Genomic DNA, 23,186 nt, shown 5'->3' on the forward strand with positions numbered 1-23,186 from the left:
AAAACACGGAAAGAAAATGTTGTTTTTTTTTTTTTTTTTTTTGCTTTTTTCCGTTAAAACTCCAAGTCTTGAAAGTTTGGATTTTATTTTATGCTTTAAAGACTGTATTACGTACTATTAATATTGTCATTAAAAAACTATCAGACAACAAGAATGAATGAGTTACACGAGTTAGATGAAAAAATATGTTGAAGCATATGCTTAACAGGCTAGGGATCTTTTCAAATTTATTGGGTTATGGATTTTTTTCAAGTTTTTTTTTTTTTTTTTTTTTTTAGTGTAAGCGGAAAGACTCGAACCCGAGACCTCTCGCTCACACTTCCTCCCCGTACCACCCAATCCATCCTTCCCCCATGGTTCATTCTAGGTTAATGGATTAATCCCGTAGTATAGAATTTATGCCACAACTGTTATTATCGTCTGAAATACTAAACGGGTCAAGTAAATTGAGTTACCATACAAATAGTCGAATACTATAAATAGATGCGACCGATATCCATATTGTTACCTCGACTTGGCTCCACGATTGTATGGGATTGTGTATGGAAACTTTTTCTTCTCAAATTGGTCACATTGCATTGCAAATTAAGTACCAAGTGCTTGCATTCGTTTGTGGCAAATCAATGCATAGGAAACACCCCAAAACTCATTGGATGTAAGAAATGATCGGAGTTGACAGTAGAGTTTAGAAGAGAAATAATGTCGGTGCAGTCAACTTCGACTTCTAGAAAGGAGATTTTCAGTGTCATAGCAATTATTAGCAAGTTGAAGTCCATTCCTAACGCCCCAAAACTCAGCTAAGATGTTAGATACTTGGATGCAATGCCTAACTTCCTGCTATATCCCTTAATCCAACAGCCAGAAGAATGACGAATGACACCCCCGGAGCCTGCTGTGCTAGTATTACTAAGAGCAGAGCCATAAGAGTTGAGCTTGAACCAGCCAATAAATGGGGGGAATCCACCTAATCAGAATTTGAGTTTTCCTGGAGGAAGAGGACCCAGAGTGGGGGACTAGAGTTGTGAATGCAGGATTAAAATAGAAATTTCTTCTGGAAGGAAAAAGGACAGAATCTGCAAATTTAACGCTCCATTAGCATCAAAGAGGTCAGCCACCACACACCAGGATGGACTCGATCCTTTTCTTTTTCTTTTCTCTTTTCTGGAAACGTCAACATTTCATTCATGTATCAAAATTCAAAGCTATACAATGAAGGCAACTGCCTCGAATAAATCTGTGGACTTCTATCCTATCCACACTTGAAGAATTTCTTCCATTTAATGTCTTTGCTGAGTTGATGAGATGCAAAATTTGCAATTTTTTGTAACTATTACTATTTACTTCTTTACTTACTTATGAGAATTAACGACGCACGAGCAATTTGCTGAGAGCTAGGGCATCATGTAAAACAGTGTCGAGGATTGCAACTTCATCGAATAAAATAATATCATCAATTTTCACAGATTCAGAAGAGGTTACAGCATAAACCACGTAACAACAAGGCTCGAAAACAAAAAATCATGCAGGGTACACAGACTGTCAATAATATATATACACACACACATACATGCATATAAAACACAGTACTATAAAAGAAACGACAATTCAGTAATCCGTGGTATCTCACAAAAAATATTTGCATTACATTAATTTCTCTTCCTGAAGAAACCCCAGCTTGGCTGTTAAATTCTTGAAGTAAAGATGCATGAGCAATATATTATACATGGACAACAGATGATGGATGAGTCCTAGCGGTGTTTGAAGAGCCACCATGATTTTTGTTTCTTCGATGGATGCTTCTTGCTGTTAGCAGCAGTCTTGTTTGAGTGCATGTAGTTGTAAGCTTTGCAAGCACCAATGCAGAGAATTCCTCCGGAAGCGTAAAGGGCGATTCGGCCACCGACATTCAGGGCGCGAGAAACCATTCCTTCAACCGCTACAGCAGCCATCAGAAGTCAGAACAGACTGAGACTTGCTTGTCGAAGAAAACAAATAGTGGGGGCAAAAGATGTGGTAGTATTAATTAGTAGAGGCAAAGGTTACGTTTAGATTCATATATAATTGGAGATTCCAAGAGCTGCTCCTGTTTGGATTGGAGTGAAATCCGAACCCTTTCCTTCTCCTACTCCTACTGCATTTAGATTAATTGTGTAACTCATACCGAGCCTAGTTAAATTCAACTTTCAAGCTCAAATGATCTAATTTATCAAAATTTGAATTTCAATATCTACGCTAATTGTGTCCATCTTTAAAATTTGCTAAATTAGTTAGAGAAGTTAAGGAATATACGTTCTTGTTTTGACTTTGATTTGATTAATGTAGGAATAACTTTGTATAATGAAAAGTTAATCCTTAATATTGTAGAAGCTTTTGAAGTATATATCTAATAACTTATGCTCTATCCCTTATACTTTACTAATTAGTAAAGCATTAATTTTCATATAGTACGTACTTATTGTATACCTATTTCGTTTTACATTGTGGATTTTGTGGATAAACCATGTATTGATTGTAAGTAAGTTTTTCTAGAATATATTGGGACCAATTTATCCTAATAATTAAGTTTGAAAAAAGTAATCTATTAACAATCAATGGCTGCAAATTGCCATTAAAAATAGCATCGTTTTTTTTTTTTCCTTTTTTGGGTTGGTTGCGGGGGAGAGGGATCCTTTACTGTTTAGAAACACCATATTTGGAGATAATAGGCTCTAAACCACCAACTCTCGGCTTCTCACACAATGCATTTTGACAGAGACCAAATAACAAACGGACCAAAACTTTTGATGGTAAGAACAAGGGACAAAAGGATACAGGAGAACTACCAGTCAGACATGGAGAGATGGAGAAGAAAGAAAGAAGAGAGAAGGGGAGGGAAATCGATCGTGTGGTGTATCTTCGTCCTCAATGATTATCGTCTCCATCTCACCAGTAAAATGTCGTCATAGTTGCTTCATCGTCAAGCGGTTTCGCTTCACTGTTTACGTAACTTGGGTTGGGACCCGTTCAGCTACGACGCTCTTCAGCTTATATATTCCATACATATAAATTTCCATTCTCGTCGCCTCCTAATATATATTTACGTCATTGATCCAAGTCAATTCTACTGTTTTAATTTCACTGGAGTTAAACTTATCATCAAAAGGACAATCGTGTGATAACAGGAAAAGAAGAAGAAGAAGAAGAAGAAGAAAGAAAGAAAGTGAAGGTGTTATACAAATGAATGACTTGAAAACACTCCATCCTTAACGCGGTGTGACTAGGGCTGTTGTCGAGTCGAGTCGAGCTAACTAAGTTCGAGTTCGAGCTTGTCAAGCTTTTAAAATTCGAGCTCGAGTTCGACATCAATATATGGAACCCGAGCTCGAGTTTAATTAAATGTAATTAATTCAAATCAAACTCAATCGAGCTTATTCGAGCTGAATCAAGTCTAATCAAACTCAAGTAGTAAAAATTAATATTTTATATATATTTTTAAATGAAGGATATTATTGACATTTCACAATAATAAAAAATTTTTAAAATCGAGCTGGATTCGATAGCTCTAACGAGCAGTTCGACCTCGAGATCGAGCTTGATCAACTGAGCTCGAGCTGCTGACCAAGTAGCTCGTGAGTTCGAGCCGAACTATTTGGTTCAGCTTCAGCCCTAAGTGTGACAACCCCTCCACGAGTAAAATTTGAAAGCTCATACTACTATTTAACCTGACAAATATTACTATCAATCAATCATTAACAAGTGTTTGACCTTTTGTAACCTTTTTTTTAACGGGAGGAGATGAGTGAGATTTTCTTGAAGTAAAGAAAAAGAACCGGAAGAGAATGCTCGTGTAACTTGGAGTTTGAGCAGCCAGTATGAGAATTAGACTGGTATTTTGCACGACGTTGTTGGACGCCCTCAAAACAAGTAACAGGAAAGAATGCTTAAAATACGCAAAGAAAATAACAAGGAAGCAAAGAAACTTCGTGTGTATTGGTGTCGCTTAACTATCATATCATGCTGACATCCATGAGGGCTACAAGGTGCCACTAAAAATTTTTCCATCACATTTTTTCAGCTTCCCACTTCGACAAGGAATGACAAACACTTGGGCTGGGTAGACTCGATCTATCTATGTCATTCATGTAATTTAAATTTTGCCGCACCATTTCACCAACCAACTTAAAAATTGGACAGCATGATCTACAAGACTGGATCTACCCATGTTTTTGCTTCCATATTTTTCCTTAAAAGCTGTTATGTCATCCTCAATGTCTCGAGGTGATTTGGCATTTTCCAAACATTTTTCCCAGGCTCCGTGATGCCACCACCACTCCTCAATTAATCAAACCCAAAAAAAAAATTATTTATTTCGAGTGCCCTAAAAAATTAATTACAGAGAAATGGGCCTTCAGCATACTTTCGAGCACTAATTCAACACTTGCGTGTTTGAAAGAACAATTTAGCCTGGGTAAATTCTGAACCTAAGAAAATACACTATTAATAGGATTTCTCGCAGAAAACAGAAAAAAAAAAAAAAAATTTTTGCCATATATAGTCCATCCATATAATCTGTCCTTTGGTAAATCTAATCTAATAAAGACCAAAAGGTGGCGAGACGAATGCTGATACCTACGATTTACTGTTATATCAAATATTGAACTAGGAACGGAAATGAGCCGAATTAATTAAGCAACTTGTGAATTACTTACTCTTGTTGATCGAGTTTGAACTCAAGGTCAACACAAGTTTGAGCTCGATAAGGTCGAGCCTAATATGTAAAGTTTGAAAGGTGATTGAGTTTAATTGAATTCAATAAAGATCCACGCAATACACACACGCACACACACATATATATATATATATATATATATATTAGTGTGAAATGTCTATTTTGTTCTTTGTTTGAAATAATACAAGATATAAATTTATATGTGTTTAAAGCTTGATTAGGATCGACCAATCTCGATTAAGCTTGAATTAAACTCGATTGGACTTAATTTGCATGACTGCGAACTTGAGTTCGAGTAAGGCAAAAAAAAAAAAAAAAATCAAATTCAAACTCGAGCTTTTAAGTTTTTTTTTTTTTAACTCAAGCTGAGTACGAGTAGACTTGAATAGTGTACTGCTCGAATTTGACTGCGGCACCGCCCCTAGTGCCAAACTCATCTTGCATACATATTACATAGTTAAATGACTTGTGAAAACGTTCATTTTTGTGAAAATATGATTGAGTTTGGTGCAAGTTTGCTTAATCAAATAGTTTGGTCAGCAAAATATCATTCGTTTTGTTGATTATTTTGGTAATAAAGTCGTTGTTTGCTGATTGATCTAATTCCACACCAATCTCGACCAACCCTCTAATTTTAATCGCATGATATGTCAAGGAGCCAAATTGATTTAAAAGAATTAAGCTGTTAGTAGTGCGTATTCAAATGCTACTTACTTCTATATGTTTTGAAGGAAATTTTTTTTTAAAAAAAAAAAAAAAGAAATAACACGCCATTAGTTTCATTGACAGAGTAGTAGTTTAACTTTTGGGCTGCAGTTAACTTAATAACTGCTGTTGAATAATGGATCGACTTCAAACAAACGGTAGCCCAAAGATATGTTATCCCTAAATCCATTGCCAGACATGATGGATTTTTTAGATTTTTGACTAATCTGCGACAACATGATGGTACTATCGACCCAATATTTTCTTCTTGTAATAAATGTGAAGTTTATTGATCGTGAAATATAAAGGAAGAAAACTACTACTTATATATTCCTAATATTCTCCCTGCCCGAAGCCCGAAGCCCCTCATCCATACCAAATGGCTCTTAGGATTTCCAATAGTCGTGAATCATTTTGATTCTTCCTCTATGATTTGACAAAGCAATGTTCCGTCCAAATCACAAAAATTACCACCGCCACCACCATCAAATTCATCAACTCAAATCTGTTCATCCATCCCGATAATGAAGAGGCAACATGATCACACTGGGCCTACTCATCTCCTCGTGTTTACGCATGTAGTCAATCCCTCCCTTGAAGATTCCCAGCGTCTTCGTGTCACCACCTAACTCCACCACCCCCAGCAGCTGACTGTTACAGCTGACCTGCCCAATTTTCGATTTTCACCACCCAACCAACCCCTTCTGCCCTCAACCCCACCGCCAACCACTCGTTTCTGCTCCTCTGGATTCCCCTCTCCGCTAATTTTTCCTTCCAACAATCTTGGCGGCTTTTCATCAAACGCCTGATGGACAATTCAAGTTCACCATCAATTGCACCAATTTCGCCATCCCGCCATCAAACCCATCCTAAACCCCTGGACATGTCTAACGCCTCCATGATCTCGGCATTTCTTGAGGACCCCACCAACTCCTCCCTTTTCGATTGGTCCGATTTTCTGGACTTCAACATCGACGTCGAGCCTTTTGCGTCTGCTCCTTTTGCCGCCGATCAACAACAGCAGGAGGGACCCGTCTCGCCCTCGGATTCGGATCAAGTTTCACCTCCGGCGGAGGATCCGGGGCGGGTTAGGAAGAGGGACCCGAGGCTGGTTTGCACGAATTTCTTGGCGGGTCGGGTTCCCTGTGCTTGCCCGGAGTTAGATGAGAAGTTGGAGCTGGAAGAGGTGACGGCCCTTGGCGGGCCGGGCAAAAAGAGACCCCGGACCGTCAGGGTTCGGGCAGGGTCTAATGCCCGCTGCCAAGTGCCGGGGTGTGGAGCTGATATCAGTGAACTTAAAGGATATCATAAGCGGCACCGGGTTTGTTTGCAGTGCGCCAATGCTGGTGCTGTAGTTCTTGATGGGCAGAGTAAGAGATATTGTCAACAGTGTGGCAAGTAAGTTTAGCTTAAATTCCTGCCTGCTGTCTGGCTTATTATAATAGTTATTTGCTGCTCAAAGATGCAATTTTTTGGTGATGGGAGTGAAGATTTTAGCGGAACGCATAATTTGTTACGTTCATATGTTCATTAAATGCCTGGGAATATGCTGAAAAATGGCATCTATATGGGATCACATTAGGTTCATCAATTTTTATTTTTTTTGGTTTTTTTTTTTGAGAAGTCGTGGAAAGAAATACGCGAAATGGGAAATTTGAGATGGAGGGGATGCATGGACTAGCAATTAGTATGAAAATGAAGTTTTAGTATGGAGGTGGAGTTGACGGTGACCATGACTAGTGGGATCATTTGAGGATTAATCATTTATGGTACACTTTATGGAGGAGTTTGCTGAATTTCGCTTTTATGTGATAACCGGGGAAACTAAATTTTACTGGACTTGAGTCGTAAATATTGGCAGTTGGCACCATGGATTATTGATGTTGGTGTTGTAAGGTGTTCTCCTCATTCCTGAATGAGCATTTCCTTCTACTGTTGCACCATTATAAGTATTTAGGTAATAGGTGAAAATTGCATTCATGTTTGGTTGCACCTACTACAAGACACATGGAATGAGGACCTAATGACCTTAATTGATCTTAGCTGAAATAGGATCCAAAGTAAATGAATGTAGTTGACGAGACATTTATTACTGATGACAAAGTTATGCAGTTCAAATTTAAGCTTCTCCTTAGACATTTAAACAAGGATAGGGACTTTCATAATAAGCTGGGAGTTAGTGGCTTAGTAGTGATAATATGCCAGATGGGGTGAAAGAAATGATTGAGATAGTAATTGGCAATACAAACCCAGAGGCGGTTGGGGTGGGGGGAGGGGATGAAAAGTTATTACTACGAGAAAAGGCAATAGAAAATTGGTGGTGATACTCAGGGTTTATTTTCATTTGTTTAAAATAAGCTGATTATGACTTTGCTAAAGTTGTTAGTTATTTTAAGCTTTTGTTTTTTGCTTTTTTTTTTTCAACTAGTGATTTGGTCTGTTTAAGAGGAAGAAAAAGATGATTTTGAAAAGCACCTTGCGATGCTCCTATTATTAAGGGTTCAGTTTGAGATGTAGTCATGCCAAAGGAGTCCTCAGTAAACTGACGTAGAGTGCATCTAGAATTACAGCTCCATACTGCAGCTCCAGTTTTTAAAACAACGCAGACATTTGAAACTGTTTTTGTCAGATGACTTCAAATATTAACCATTTTCCCCACTTTTTCAGATACATTGCTCTCCTGATTAGTTGTGGATTCCATGGCTAAAATCGACTTTGTTCTTACTCCTTGGGATATTATCTGATCAATTTTCGTTCAATACGGTTAATTATTATTTTTTTTTATATCTAAATTTCCATGAACATTGAGAACTCATCTTGTTATTATGCTTTTGTGCTCTGCGTACATAAGTTTTCTAGTCTCTGCTTAGTTAAGAGCGCATATTACTTCAGCCATCATTTTCAGATTGTTATTTGTTTAATCTGTGCATGTTAACTTTATATCTATGAATTGTCCAGTTTCCCTCCTTTTTTTTCTTTTATTTTGAGCTAGAGACAACCAGACTTAGACTTTTTGGAATTTTAAAACTAACTAGATTTCATGTTTTTTGTCTTCCAATTGACTCGAGTCATCAGTTAACAATGGAATTTGTTTTGAAGGTTTCATATTTTATCTGATTTTGATGAGGGCAAGCGTAGCTGTAGAAGGAAATTAGAGCGTCACAATAATAGACGACGAAGGAAACCCAATGATCCTAAAGGCACTGTTGAAACGGAACATCAGCAGACCACTGTGGCCGAAGATGTTAGCGGTGATGATGATGCAGGAAAAGGTATTATAGTTTTGAACCCACTTGTTAGAAGCATGAAAACCCCTGCTGTGTTTCTGCATTTTAAATATGCCATTTGTGGTGCTAATCTTGTGGCTTGTCCTGTTATAGACTGGTCAATGGCAACAACACCGATTCAACACTGACAAATAAATACAGAAAAGCACTTGATTTTTTCTAACTTGCGATGTCCCTCTTTCAATTCTTCCTATGCTTGCATCATGCAACATAGCTGTTTAGTTTTTTCATGGCCTAAATGAATTTTGCATGACACAGATGGCATTTGCTTGAGTAGTGAAAATGCAGAGAAGGAAACATTGTTGGAATCTGAAGGGCAACAGTCAACACTCTGCTCAGCTCATGATTCACAGAATATTCAGAACAATAGCATTGTAACTTCTGGATCTTATGGTGACACTCAGATCTACGGAGAGAAAGAAAATCCTAAATACAGTCGCTCCCCGTCTTTCTGTGACAACAAAAATGCATTTTCTTCTGTGGTTGGTTTTCGTCAACTTTGTTGCTTAACGTCATGTACCTCCAAATTCTTCTTGCGAGCTTACTGAGTTAGTGTTTCCTGATCTTGTGTTTGTTGTAGTGTCCTACTGGTCGCATCTCTTTCAAGCTTTATGATTGGAATCCTGCAGAATTTCCTCGACGACTCCGGCACCAAGTATTAAAGGATTATTATTACAGTTTAGTATATAAGTGCGAGGATGATGCATATTTCTGCAAAAGTATGTTACAATTTACTTGACTAAGGGCTGAATGTTCCTTGCAGATATTTCAATGGTTAGCTAGCATGCCTGTTGAATTGGAGGGATACATCCGCCCTGGCTGTACAATATTGACAGTGTTCATTGCAATGCCCAAGTTTATGTGGGTTAAGGTAATGTATATGAAGTTTCGCCCTATTGTCTTTGTCGTTATTTAACATCAACAAAGTTTGAAAATCAATAGCACACTAACTTTACTGAAAGATTAATTGCCTTTTTTATCTGAACCTCTTTTTTTATGATAGATCACATTGTGCATTGATAATTCACTCGTTAACTCCTGTGAATGCTCTGCATTTAACATCGCAGGGTTATGGCCTCAGGAATTTGATGTCCTGGGTTCAAATCCACCCTTCCCCTTCCCTCCTTTTTAAATCCCACCCTGCCGTGCTATAAAAAATAAATAATTAAAAAAATCACTGAGTTATGGCCATGCTTTTTTATCCGGGTTGTGGATTCAAATGTCTAATTGATAGGACTTTTCCTTAATCTAACTCCTGCATTTAATTGCATTGAGCAGTTATCCGAGAAGCCAGCTGAGTGCTTGCACAACTTGGTTCTCTCTCCTGGAAGCATGCTATCTGGCCGGGACACTTTTTATATTTATCTTAACAACATGATATTCCGTGTGATAAAAGGTAACTTGTCAGTTTAGATATCATTTGCGATGGACCATCATATTTTACTTGCCATGTACTCATTTCCCTTGCAGTACTGCTTGTAAGGTATCCAAGGATTAACTACTATTTTGCCTTTTGATGGTTATGATCATGGCTACTATCTTTCAGAAGACCATGGAGTAATTATTGGCTGACTCAGGGGTACTGCTATCAGTTGTCTCTGTGGCATAGAACTTTGAACCACATGAAATTTTTAGGTCACACATTTTTTAAATGTAATAGATATTTACTTCACGTGGAACTTTTTTCTTAAATTTGCATTTGCACAAATTTCAAATTGCTTTGATATAATCCTTCATCATATAACATGGACAAAGATGTTAAGGGATTCTTGGTTCTGTCATAAAAAATATCATCTGTTTTCAGAACCCTGTCAAAAAAAAAAAGGCTCAATTAGGAAATAATCAAAGCCGGAAGTTGTTGTATGTGGAACTATAATCTGAAAATCAAGGTTAGGTTACTATTCTTAATCAGGATGACCTTTGTTATGTTGCTGCGATTTCCTATTTTAGAATGGTAGACCAGTATCCTTTAATATCAGGGTTTATTGCTATTGTACTTATAGAAGCAACCCTAGGAGTCTGACTCCTAAAACCTGAACTATACATATTGTAGTTCTTTGGCAAGGATATGGTTCTTTAAACCAGGACATCATCAAGCTATAAAATCCTTGAATTTGCAGTAATTGTTCATTTAATTGTGTATTGAAACAGGTGGAAGTTCTCTCTTCAAAGTTAAGGTTAATGAACAGGCTCCAAAGCTCCATCATGTTCATCATACATGCTTTGAGGCTGGAAAGCCAATGGAGTTTGTTGCCTGTGGAAGTAACCTTCTTCCGTCTAAACTTCGGTATGTCACTGCAGCTTTACTTAAAGAGATAGTAGTAAAACTGTTTCTCTGCACTCATCTTGGACAATCACTCATATAATTATGCTAAGGCCAAATTATAAGGTGCAAAGATAACTGCTTCTAGTTTTGCCTCGGCCGGTTTGTGTGATGTAAGTTTATGTATTTTGATGTTTGTAGTTTCAAGGATAATACATGTGCTAGGGGTTTGAGAAAATACAAGGTTCCTTTTAAGAACAAGTATGATTGAAGCATGTGAGAGAACAGAAGGATTCATTTATTTAGTGGTTTTATTGAAGCCAAAAAGCTGCATCTTCACTAAAGTACTTTTAATATGCTGTTTCAAAGTGACTATGTAATTGCCTATGAATGTAGAATGTCAGCAAAGCGATGGTATAACTGTTGGTCGGACCATGCTTGCTTTGGTTCTTTTTGGAGATTATATGAATATAATGTGTGTTGTCCATGCAGGTTCCTTGTATCTTTCATGGGAAAATATCTAGCCCATGATCTTTGTGTTTCATCATCATGCGGTAAGACTGAAGGGGATGCTGGTAGCCTAAACCATCATTCATTCAAGATATCTGTTCCTCAAACGGAACCTGGAATCTTTGGCCCTGCATTTGTTGAGGTAGAACTTCCTGTAAATCCTCTTTTTAAATGACTGGACACCTTTTAATTGTATGTCTTAATATGTATCTATAGTTTTCTGATCATGACTTTCTTATTAAGAATACTTTGAGAAAAGATATAAATTCTACTTCTGATTATATGCCCATTATTGTGGCTATACTAGGACTACTTATTTTGGAAATGCAAGAGGTTTTCTGAACTGAGATTTAGGTCCTTGAAACTTGTCTTTGTAGGTTGAGAATGAATTTGGCCTTTCGAATTTTATTCCTGTCCTTATCGGCGACAAAGAAATTTGTGCAGAAATGAATATAATGCAGCAAAGATTTGCTGCTAAACCATGTATTAAAGGACTACAGCTTTCAGCTACTAGTTCATGTGGAGTTTCTGACTTGAGACAAACAGAATTTTCAGAATTTATTATGGATGTAGCATGGTCACTGAAGAAGCCTGTCATGAAATCATCTACGCAATTTCTCACATCTGTGCAGATCAAAAGGTTTACTAATCTTTTGAATTTTCTAATAGAAAATGAGTCTACTGCCATACTGGACAGAGTGGTGTATTATACGAGAGTTTTGATCGACAAGAATTTTGTTGCAACCAACATCACTGATGCTGATATGGAGCACTTGTGGATGAATTTGGACAAGGCAAGAGACATACTTTATCAGAAATTGCGACGAAATGAACATCAATTAAATAATTCAAGAAAGTTTTTGCTAGGGGAAAGGTCTTTCAATCGAAGCTCCCTGGATCATATGTCATCTGTTGCAACATCAAACAGCCAGGTGAAGGCTTTTTCCGCTGCCCCTAAATGGTTGTGGGTCATTTATGATCATTTAGGCGATTGATTACTGTGTCATCAAATTTGAAGGTTACGACTATCTGCTTATAATTGGATGTTGCCCTGTTAATTTTTCATGAACTTTTTGATGTCTTGGAGTACACTGGAGTCGACATTTTGAAAGCTGGACTCTTTTTTCCAAACATCCAAATTTTGAGTTTTGCACCAAGACTGGTGGAACTTCTTTATTCCTTTTCTTTTTGTTATTTTTCATGTTTTTTTCCCTTCTGGGTACAGATTCCTGTCTAGACCCTAAAGCAGCTGGAGCCTGTTCACTGGTATCCTTTTCTATGCTGATTAAACATGTTTTCCTTTTTCTGAACGAGACATTGACTTTGAAATTGCAGGGTGAGGAGGTAACAAGTAAGGCAAAGTTAACTGCTAGAGTGGACATATCTTCTTCTCACGAGGGAGGAACAACGGTCCCTCTTCTGACCGGAGAGGTGGTCATGAGAGTAAACGTTAGTGAACGACCGGGAAAATCTTGCAGTCCTTTGTTGATTAAAACGGGTTTTTCCTCTCGGCCTCTCATTTTTGCAGTAACTGCTGCTACTGTGTGTATTGGACTCTGCGCCGTCCTCTTCCACCCTGAGACGGTTGGTGAAGTAGCCACGACGATTCGCAAGTGTTTGCAACAGAATTCGTAGTGTTGTAAGTTGCTCCAATCCAGAGCAGGTGTACCGGAATGTAGATGGAATGATACCGCAATGTACAGTAAAGATTTAGGGATTAAGGTGATTAATCACAAGGTGGTGAATGTTATGTTCTTGCCTTGATGCTCGAAGTTGAGCTGGCTGTGGAATATGCAGCATTTGTATGGTTTTGGAGGCACCCAACAAGTTGAAATGGTACTCAGCATGGCATACAAAAACCGACGGTACATGGTTTCAATTGTTGGAAGGATTATATTGTTTTTCCCTTGATTGAAAAGACAGCCTGGCGTATCGATGTTGCTCCTGTATTTTGTTCTTAAACGTTGTACCAATTGTAGATTTCTCTTTTTTTCTGTATCAAGTTTTGGTAGAATAGAAATGTTATATGTTTTTACGATCCTATCCTAGCTACTCGGTTCATGGCATCAAAATAATTTCAAGTGTCACTTAATAGTAGGTGTGTTCTTGACTTGGAACTGTGAGTAGCTTCATTATTTATTTATTTATTTATTTATGTTCTGTATTGATTATGGGGAATATATCCCTGAAATTCGAATACTTGGCTGTCCCAAGTTTCTCTGATAAGACAGTTCATCAATTTGCGGACAAATTCTCATCTTCCCTTTTAAAGATTTGAATTTATGCAGTTTCATATGAATGTTTTGCTGTTAAATTTGACTGGCACAGGATCCAGGATTTCTTCTGCTTTAAGAACTTGATAGCTCTTATGAAAGGAACCAAACTGCCTAAAAAAAACTAATGATAATGATCATGCTAGTAATTATAGAGGCCTTAAAAAGAAAGAAAAGGGAAAAAAAAAAAAATTCAGCACAGAAGTTTGAACGAGTTCATTCATGTGCTTCTGAACTTTGACTACTAATGCCCGAACATATTTTCTCCTCTCCTTCGTATTTGCGGCTGGGATTCAGCTGGCCAAAATGTTCGGTCCAAAATTTTTTGGGAAAATCGTTCAAAACTATTTTTTCCGCGCATCGCTTTATGTACATAAAAAGAAAGATTGCAACTACTGAAAAAACTAGACGCAAGCTTGAGTGGTCCGTGTGCGTTTGGATAGTCGATTATTTGCACAAATTTATTTATTTACATCACAAATATATTTTTAATTGTCTTTTTATTTTACAGATATTACATTAAGAAAGCGTTACTGTAATCTTTTTTCTTTAAAAAAAATTATCTCAAATAATTTACTATCCAAAATATTTCCAACCGCGAAATTTTACTGTATTTCTTTATTGTCATTATTATTGTTGTTGTTGTTGGTGGTTCGACAGTGTCAACATATGAGCAAGAAAACACATGAATTTGTTCCCAACAGACAGACTTTAGCTAAACTTGGCTTTGTGTCCTTGTCTAAACTCTAATGTCGCCAAAAAGTAACATGATTGTCAATTCAAGTCATCTATCTGTTCTGAATGATGTCATGGATTCAAAGCTCAAGCAATCGATACGCCCATCGAATCTTAAGAATGCATGTACTGTTAAGTTCACTAATTTAATACACCAACAATTGGAAGACAACTTGGCATTTAATTTGTGCAAAAAACAAAAGATGGTGCAGTAAAGAAAGATTGACGTCCGTATTATGATTACTTCCTGCATCTCCTCGCAAATGATTTGGTGACACCAAAGTCCATGCAAAGTTGTTACAGAAAGTTCAGAAAACTAGCTAGAGCGGAAATGGGAGGGTGGTGTTATCCTATCTTTCTTTTCTTTTGCCAAAGTTGAGGAAACTCAGACTTTTTGAAATAAATAAACCTAATTTTTCGAACAACCTTTAAAAGTCAGCAACTTTTAAAGGCGTGTTCAGGGGACTTATCTACCCATTAACCCAACCCCCCAATTCCGATGTGAGATAAAAAAAATCTACAGGGTGTCCCGCTGTTAAGAAGTAAAGACCCCCTGGACCTCCTGAGAATGAGTGGGGGGTGTTATCCTATCAGTTATGTCATCTTTGAAAGATCAGTCTAATCAAACAATATGCTGGTCCCTTATATGCCCCCAAAGTCAAATGTCTTTTGGCCAAATGTGATGAACATTGAGCATACACAAAAAGAAAAAAAAAAAAAAAAAAAGGTGGTTCTTGTTATTCCCACCCAGAATTGAAAAGTTGGTCCATGCTTTCAGGGGCTGGATTTGGCCACTATTGGGGGGCCAGCCAACTCTGGAATTTGGTTTATTTCTTGTCTTGATTTAAAATGGCAACTTTGGACCCCCTTGACTTAATTTTTAACAATTTCATCTGAATTTTTTTTTTTTGATATTGCCGTCCTTATATCCATATTTAATTTAAATTATGAAACTACTGGGCATTCATTTGTAAGTCTGAACTCCAAGTTCTTGAGCATCAAGACAATGAACCATTAGTTAAATAAACTGTTCACTGCACCGGTGGTCGTCGGATAGGCATAAAAAGAGTAGTTAGGTGGATGCAGGAAATCAAGAAATAAGCCCGTTTGAGTTGCTATTTTCTGGAGTATTTGTAAAAAAGAAAAACTATTATTATAGTGATTTAACGTATATAATTTAAAATGATAATCGAAAAATGTGTTCATATAAAATATAAAAACCTTGATTTTGGCATTGATGTGCTGTAAAATTATGGCATGCTTGCCAAATTCTGTATAACTTAGACCCCGTTCGGCAAGCGAGTTTTTTGGGTGTTTGTTTAAAACTTTGCTGTAACTTATTGTAGAAGTTTTTAAAAAAATTTTTTGAATTTTTTGAGATTACTGCAGCTAAAGTTTTTAAAAAGCTTGTAGCAGATAAACTTGACAAAAAACTCAAGTGCAAACAGGGCCTTAGTGTTCATTCCAAAGGGATGATGATGTTTATTTTCTTGTGGCAAGTTGGTCCACTTGTTTGGTTCTAGTTTATCTTCTTCTTTTTTCTTTTTTCTTTTTTTTTTTGTCTTCGACAAACAATTGATTTGGTGTAACCACTTGCAAGTACAACAATGCTTAATATTCATAATGAGATATGAGATGTGACCAAACTAGTGAGGTGAGACCTGTACAACAGCCTCACACGAAGACAAAAGGATTCTGTGGCACCGATCATCTTAACGTTGAATAGTAAGCAAATCATTGACCGCCAAGTCGGATCTGAGTAATCCAAGGATTTTCTCTAATAAAATAGACAATAAGGAATATACTACTATTTCCACTATTTTCTAAGCCAGCCCATTTTCCTAATAGAAATGAATTGATCAAATGGTCCTCAAAAAAAGAATCCAATGTCTTCTACTTCTTAAATCTTGATCATTTGTTTCCTGTTTAGCACTTGTAATTTTTTGATTTTACAATTCCTCCCACTTTACCAGGCAATTTAACCCTTCCCGACTTTGTAATTTATCATATCATATGTTTAAAGGGCCTATTCTAAATTGACTGAGTAAATGGGGTGCTGAAACCACACTTTGAAACATTGAATTTTGTCAAATTCAATTTCACTAATTTATTTTTTACCTTTGCGATTCCGGCAGATTGTATTTGGAGCTTTTTAAAGGAATTAAACTTTGCATGTGGAAAAACCCTTTTTTTGTAATCATAAAAACATTTGCACTGAGCCTCTTACTGTATATATTTTTTTCCTTTGTTAATAAATTTGTTCAATCCTTACTTGTAACTTTTCTGTCCCTTAGCATCGATTAAAAAAAATTTGGGAGGCCGAAAGGATTTTTGTATACAATAATATAAACCTCTATAATAGACTTTGTTCAAAAGAAAAAAAAAAAAGACTTTTAAGTAGACATTTATATAACTTTTTTTTTTTTTTGATAATGATATTGATATAACTTAAAAGAAAGTATCTGGGGAGGTTACATAATTACAATATAGTTTGAAGGATCGAGGGAGTCGGACGAATTTACTCTTTTAGGACAGTCTGATTTCACGAGCAAAACGACAATATCTCCAGTCCCATCCCACTCCGATATTCCTAACTCCAAATCAGAAGAAAACAACAAGGTTGCAGAATCCATATGCCAGTGCATGGCTAAAATGGCACGCCCGCCTCAGTCAACAGGTCAAGTTGGTCTGACAAGATCACACGTCAGTGACAGCTTTTCCAATCCCGGCTTCTTACAGATTTTTCAAATATCTTATGCTTTTTTTTTTTTTTAATGAACATCCAATCATTGATTGATGAGTAAACAATCTGGGAAGTTCCTGACATGTCATTGTTGTCCATTTTGGCTCTTGATCTATTTTTTATCCTAAACAATTAAAGATTGACTCCTAAACAATTAAAATGTGTAGTTTAAGGACTTTAGGCCATGTTAAACCTTCGGAATCCAAGGGCATTTTTATCCGACCATAATCAAAAGCATTGAGAACTTAACAAAAAGTAGCCTTCATTTTCCTTGAACTTTTCATCAAGAGGGACATGAAAAATCTGATGAAACTTGGGCACTCGGATATGAAATCAATGAATTTAGAAATTTTATAGAGAAATTTGATGAAGAGTGTAAAGAAAATGAGGAGTTTTCTTTTTTCAAAACTTCTACTCCTGCTATCGATGCTTTTGATTAAGTTTTCGATGCTTTTGATTATTGTTGAGCAAAATTGGCCCTTAATTTCGTCTGGATTTTTGTCTAAAAGGGCAAGAAGCCCTTAAACTATACATTTTGAAATGCTCAAGGGCTAGTTGGAGACAAAAAATAGATCAGAGGGTCAAAGTGGACAACAATGACCACTAGATTTTTTACTCACCATTGATTCATGAGACCATTAATACCGTAATTATCTAGCCAGGAACCTCAGGCTTGCATGTTATCTATGTACTATATAGAGGCCTCAAGAAACCTCAGTCTCATGCACCCCTTGCCACTTTCTCGTCTCCACATAGACTAGTTAGCTTTTCTTTCTAGAAGCTGTAGTATTAGCTGCTGCATTGAGATTTTTGTAGATATGGCTACTGATCAATTTAAGGATATTGAAAATGGTATTAGTCATAACAATATTCTGGAGGATTTGGAGAAGCCCTTTATTCAGAATGGAAAAATGGTCGTTTCTGAAGACAGTTCACCAGAGGCAGATAAAGAAAATGGTTCAATTGCCATGGTGCTGTTGAGCACATGCGTAGCTGTCTGCGGTTCCTTCGAGTTCGGATCGTGTGTAAGTATTATTTTCTAGGTGTTTTTCGTTTCTTGCTGCTGAAAACAGTTTCTTGAATCTCAAAAGGAATCCGTATTAACATGTTTCGTTTCTTCTTGTTGCGTCGTCTTGATCAGGACTACCAAAAAAATCAGTTAAAAAAAAAAGGGAACAAAAATAGGTTATTTAGCTTAAGCTAATTCTTTTGCAGGTGGGATACTCAGCACCTACTCAATCTGCTATCAGGGAAGATTTGAATCTATCTCTAGCAGAGGTATGTCATTCTTTTACATAAATTCTGTTCGATAGAGGAAAAGTGGTCTCAGTTTCAGTTGAATGGAGCTCAATTATTTGCTACTTTTGTTGCAGTTCTCTATGTTTGGTTCTATATTAACAATTGGCGCTATGATCGGAGGAATCACAAGCGGCAGAATTGCAGACTTCGTTGGCCGGAAAGGGGTATGTGCAGTTGTATGCTATTTTATTGCTTCTTTTGATAACAAATTGAAAATTTTGTAAGGGTTAATAAGTGAGATTTTGTGACTCTGGAGGAATCAGAAAAAGCAAGTTGTATTGTCCCTTTGTTCTTGCAATTTTCTTTATCAGCCTCATAAGTATAATTTTTTCATGTGCTTGTTGATTAGGCAATGAGAATATCAGCTGTCTTCTGTGTCATTGGATGGCTTGCAGTCTATTTTTCTACGGTACGCGTCTTATTTACTCTTCTGTCTTCAATTAGAATACAGTGTTCAACTGCAAGGACCACATAGTACGGTATGGAAGAATAAGTATGTAAAATTATTCTCTGGTATGATACAGGGTGCTTTGATCCTGGATTTTGGAAGGTTCTGCACAGGATATGGGATTGGAATATTTTCTTATGCAGTAAGTGCTTATTTGATCTTGTAAATCAGCAGTGAAAAGGAATTTATTTACATATTTCATAGATAAGTTCGTTAAATTTGGATCATTTTGGCGCCTGATGTTTCTACCTTGTCTTACATATTGAATAGGTCCCCGTGTTTATAGCTGAAATAGCTCCAAAGAATCTTCGAGGAGGTCTAGCAACCATAAATCAGGTTGGAGAAGCATAAAATCTCGTTTGCTATTTCTCTTGCTGAATTATTCATGAAGAGCAGGTGTTCATTGACACAAAATCCCACCTTCCCTCGTTTGTTCTGCAGCTCATGATTGTTTCTGGTTCATCAGTTGCATATTTGCTAGGAACCGTCGTATCATGGCAAACTCTAGCCCTGACCGGTAAGTTTGAAACAATTACTATATGTTTTTGGAAGTAAATAATTAGGATTTTTGACAACGAAGTTAGATGAATCATGGAAGAAAAAATTTGATTATTGATTTGATTTACTTGAAGGTATTCTTCCATGCATTGTCCTGTTTGTGGGCCTATTCTTCACCCCTGAGTCACCTAGATGGCTGGTAAGATTCCATGAAATGAACATTTTTTCTACTGCATTTTATCATCAGAAATAGGTTTGTTGAATGAGATATTGCACTTGCAGGCAAATGTTGGTCGAGAGAAAGATTTTCTGGTTGCCTTGAGGAGGCTTCGTGGCAAAGATGCTGACATTACTCGCGAAGCTGCAGAAATTGAAGTATATACCTCTCTGCGTATCTTCCCAGATTTGAATTTATTTTTATGGTATGAGTCAGTATAAATTTAATGGTAGCCTAATAATCTTACTCTTTCAGTGGCAGGCTTATAATGTTACTCTTCGAAGCCTTCCAAAATCTCGAATGCTGGATTTGTTCGACAGAAAATACATACGTTCTGTAATTGTAAGAAACTTCTTCAATCTGATTTAAGTTTTCAGTCATGCATTTTAATATCTGTCTATTTAAGCTAACTGTTCCTAAAATTTCTTTTTGTTCAGATTGGTGTGGGACTAATGGTATTCCAACAGTTCATTGGAATAAATGGAATAAGTTTCTATGCTAGTGAAACCTTTGCAGAAGCTGGTAATTTAGAATTTTGAGTGTGTTATTATCTACCTAAAGTGATGATTCTGAAGTTGGTCATTAATAATCATCCATGTCCAAAACTGCAGGGCTTTCTTCGGGTAAGACAGGAACAGTGGCCTATGCCATAGTCCAGGTGTGTTGATAAATGGTGTATATCAGGAATCATTGAAAATCCAAAATGCGCGCGAAATCTCAGTATCTAAACTGGCTAATTTTATGTTGCAGGTACTCCTAACCGTTGTTGGAGCCTTGTTGATGGACAAATCTGGAAGAAGACCGCTTCTAATGGTGAGTACCTGTTCTCTACTGCATCTCCTTGGTTTTTCTCAGCATATTTAGTTCAGAAGTTTAGTAACGATAGTCTTGCATTATCAGGTGTCAGCATCAGGCACATTCATTGGCTGCTTCTTGACTGGTGCTTCTTTCTATCTCAAGGTAAGTTTAAGGGGAATGTTAGATCACTTCTAGTTTCGAGTTCATGTTTAATTCAAGATTTTTCACTGCATTCTTCCTTTACTGGATCAGGGCCAGAATTTATTGCTTGAATGGGTGCCATTGCTTGCTGTCTCTGGAGTACTGGTACATTCTCAACTATTGTAGTTGCAGGATATTCTTGTGAGCCTATCATTAATGAAGTGCATTATTTTTCAGATTTACATAGCAGCGTTCTCAATTGGAATGGGAGCTGTCCCATGGGTGATAATGTCAGAGGTAACCTAGTTAGATTAAACTCAAAAATTGCATCCCAGAGTAATTCAACTCCATCCAGAAACATGACATTTCCCTCTTGCAGATTTTCCCGATAAACGTGAAGGGTGCTGCTGGAAGCCTGGTGGTGCTGGTGAACTGGATAGGTGCTTGGGCGGTTTCCTTCACTTTCAACTTTCTCATGAGCTGGAGTTCCACAGGTAGACAAAATTTGCCTGGAATGAATGCTACTTTCCAGCATATAACAGTTGGATGGATTCCCCTGTATGCGTTGCTCTTTGACTGACCCTACATCTTTTTGGACACTCAATCACAGGGACATTCTTCATCTATGCTGGATTCTGTGTTCTTACCGTGCTGTTTGTGGCAAGATTTGTGCCAGAAACCAAGGGTAAAACACTGGAGGAGGTTCAGGCCTCCATTAACGGATAGAATTGGTAGATCATTGTATTACTTGATGAGGGTTCAGACATCTGAGTGAGATTTCAGCAAAATTTATCATCACATATGATCAGATTTCATAGTGAGCAAAAGTCGAAGCAAAATCTACATCATGCAACAAAGCTGGCCGAAATCTCCTTCTTGACAAATGCATATTTCAGCTCCTGGCAATAATGGTGAACAGCCATGTTACTGGAATTTGCAGGAGGTGTTCCAGCATTCTGAGATTTCGACAGAACACAATAGCAGGATGGCACGGTAGGATAGATAAAGAGTTTTTCATGTAACTCGAAATGTCGTTGCAGTTATGCAGAATCAATGAATTTTTTCTTTTCTTTCACTCAAATTAGTTCCACTCACTCTTCAGCAAGGCATTAAGCCATCAACCGAACAAGGATTCATCATGCGCTACACGGGCGGTCTTTCTCATGATCTCATCATCCCATGAATAATTCAGCATGTGGGATGGAGAATCTTGAATGGACAGCTAAGTTCTGAATTTTTCTCAGGGAGCCAGCACTAATCCAGCCCAGTCTTGAGTTATCTACGAGTGGGCTGATTTTGAGAACAATCGAAAAATTCAAAGCACAGAAAAAGGGAAAAAAAGGACATTTCAGAACTCTTTTATGCTCGCTCTCTGTAGTTGACTTCAGATGCAATGAAACTGGGGATGGGCAGATACCACATGGGGACGTGCGGACATTATTTAAAAAAAAAAAAAAAAGATTTCCGGTCAGAATTGGGTCAGCAATTCAGAATGAGGATCATATGAGGTATTCTGCCTAAATAGTTTGGGGTTCAAATTGAAATCCACCCTTGGACATTTTGTCGAAAGTATTCTGCCTAAATAGTGAAATAGGAAACATATAATATCTTTATTGAAAATTAACATCTGTAATATTGAGGGCCTTGAAAAAATACCATACTTAAATTTTCTAACAAGAAAGCTTACTTTTTTGTGATATTAATTGTTTTTAGGTGATTTACATGTCTCAAATGTGAAAACATAAACTATTTTTAAACAATTTAAGTATTGGATAATTTAAATAATTTAAACAATTTAAATAATTTTCAATTATGACATAAACAATTTTTACATCCTTAACGTTGCCAACTAAACTAATTTAAGTATTGGACAAGGGCAACTACACTCCCAAGATTTTGGAAAATATAATTTTTTTCCCTCTAGAGTATAGGTATCTTTGGTGAGGTCATTCCCAAAAAATATACATATGTACAATTGTGCAGACATGAAACTATTATGGGTCTATTTATCTATTTTGTAAATAATTGAGGCCAAATCGTAAAATAATAAACACATGGTGAGTAATGTAATTCAGAAGACGACAGAGAGTAAAAGCGTAAAATCTCCGCCTAGCAAATGGTCAAAGTTAGAAATTGGAAAAACTATTTAGCACGAAATTGAAAAGCGTTAGTAAAATGGAGGCTTCTTTTCAAGAAATTTAGCACGATGCCTTGCGGCTAGGTTGTAATCGAGCCAAGTCGAACTCGAAGAAGGATACTTGAACTCGAGCATGTAATATTATTGGAACTCGAGGTCGAACTCAATGATTGCTCATAGAACTCGAGCTCGACTTGCATTGGCTCGAGTCAATATAAAACTTCTCAAGTCCAAGTCAGAAATTTTTATTTTCTTGACAATTTTTGAGCAAAAAGATATTATTGTCCCGTTAAAAATTGTTATATGACTTGAAACATTTCATAAATTCAACCACTTTTTCTGACATAAGAATTTCATAATAATAATAATATATTAAAAAATTAAAATTAAAAAGCTCGTTCGAGGAGCCATCTAGTATTGTATT

At 36.9% G+C, this 23,186-nt stretch overlaps 2 protein-coding genes across 4 annotated transcripts; both read left to right on the forward strand.

The window, feature by feature from the left end:
* Positions 1-5,717: 5,717 nt before the first annotated feature.
* Positions 5,718-13,590, forward strand: LOC113734021 (squamosa promoter-binding-like protein 7). 2 transcript variants are annotated; one of them, XM_027260311.2, is made up of 10 exons: positions 5,718-6,811; positions 8,513-8,685; positions 8,959-9,182; positions 9,281-9,355; positions 9,464-9,571; positions 9,979-10,096; positions 10,852-10,987; positions 11,456-11,615; positions 11,851-12,405; positions 12,809-13,590. In XM_027260311.2, the coding sequence occupies exons 1-10, from the start codon at positions 6,222-6,224 to the stop codon at positions 13,106-13,108; spliced, it is 2,439 nt and encodes an 812-aa protein (XP_027116112.1). In that variant the 5' UTR covers positions 5,718-6,221; the 3' UTR covers positions 13,109-13,590. The 2 variants fall into 2 exon arrangements, with proteins under 2 accessions (XP_027116112.1, XP_027116113.1); XM_027260312.2 differs by having other exon boundaries at positions 11,851-12,491; positions 12,809-12,943.
* Positions 13,591-17,900: 4,310 nt separating this feature from the next.
* Positions 17,901-21,700, forward strand: LOC113734023 (sugar transporter ERD6-like 16). Of its 2 annotated transcripts, none has more exons than XM_027260314.2 (18): positions 17,901-18,249; positions 18,440-18,502; positions 18,598-18,687; positions 18,873-18,932; positions 19,048-19,113; positions 19,242-19,307; positions 19,413-19,488; positions 19,604-19,668; positions 19,752-19,844; positions 19,948-20,028; positions 20,124-20,208; positions 20,298-20,344; positions 20,437-20,499; positions 20,587-20,646; positions 20,737-20,790; positions 20,863-20,922; positions 21,005-21,119; positions 21,236-21,700. In XM_027260314.2, exons 1-18 carry the CDS (start codon positions 18,043-18,045, stop codon positions 21,349-21,351), a joined length of 1,467 nt encoding a protein of 488 aa, XP_027116115.2. In that variant the 5' UTR covers positions 17,901-18,042; the 3' UTR covers positions 21,352-21,700. The 2 variants fall into 2 exon arrangements, with proteins under 2 accessions (XP_027116115.2, XP_027116114.2); XM_027260313.2 differs by having other exon boundaries at positions 17,902-18,249; positions 19,942-20,028; positions 21,236-21,413.
* Positions 21,701-23,186: the final 1,486 nt, after the last annotated feature.

The sequence above is a fragment of the Coffea arabica genome, chromosome 3c, assembly GCF_036785885.1.
Source record: "Coffea arabica cultivar ET-39 chromosome 3c, Coffea Arabica ET-39 HiFi, whole genome shotgun sequence".
In the NCBI taxonomy this organism is placed as follows: domain Eukaryota; kingdom Viridiplantae; phylum Streptophyta; class Magnoliopsida; order Gentianales; family Rubiaceae; genus Coffea; species Coffea arabica.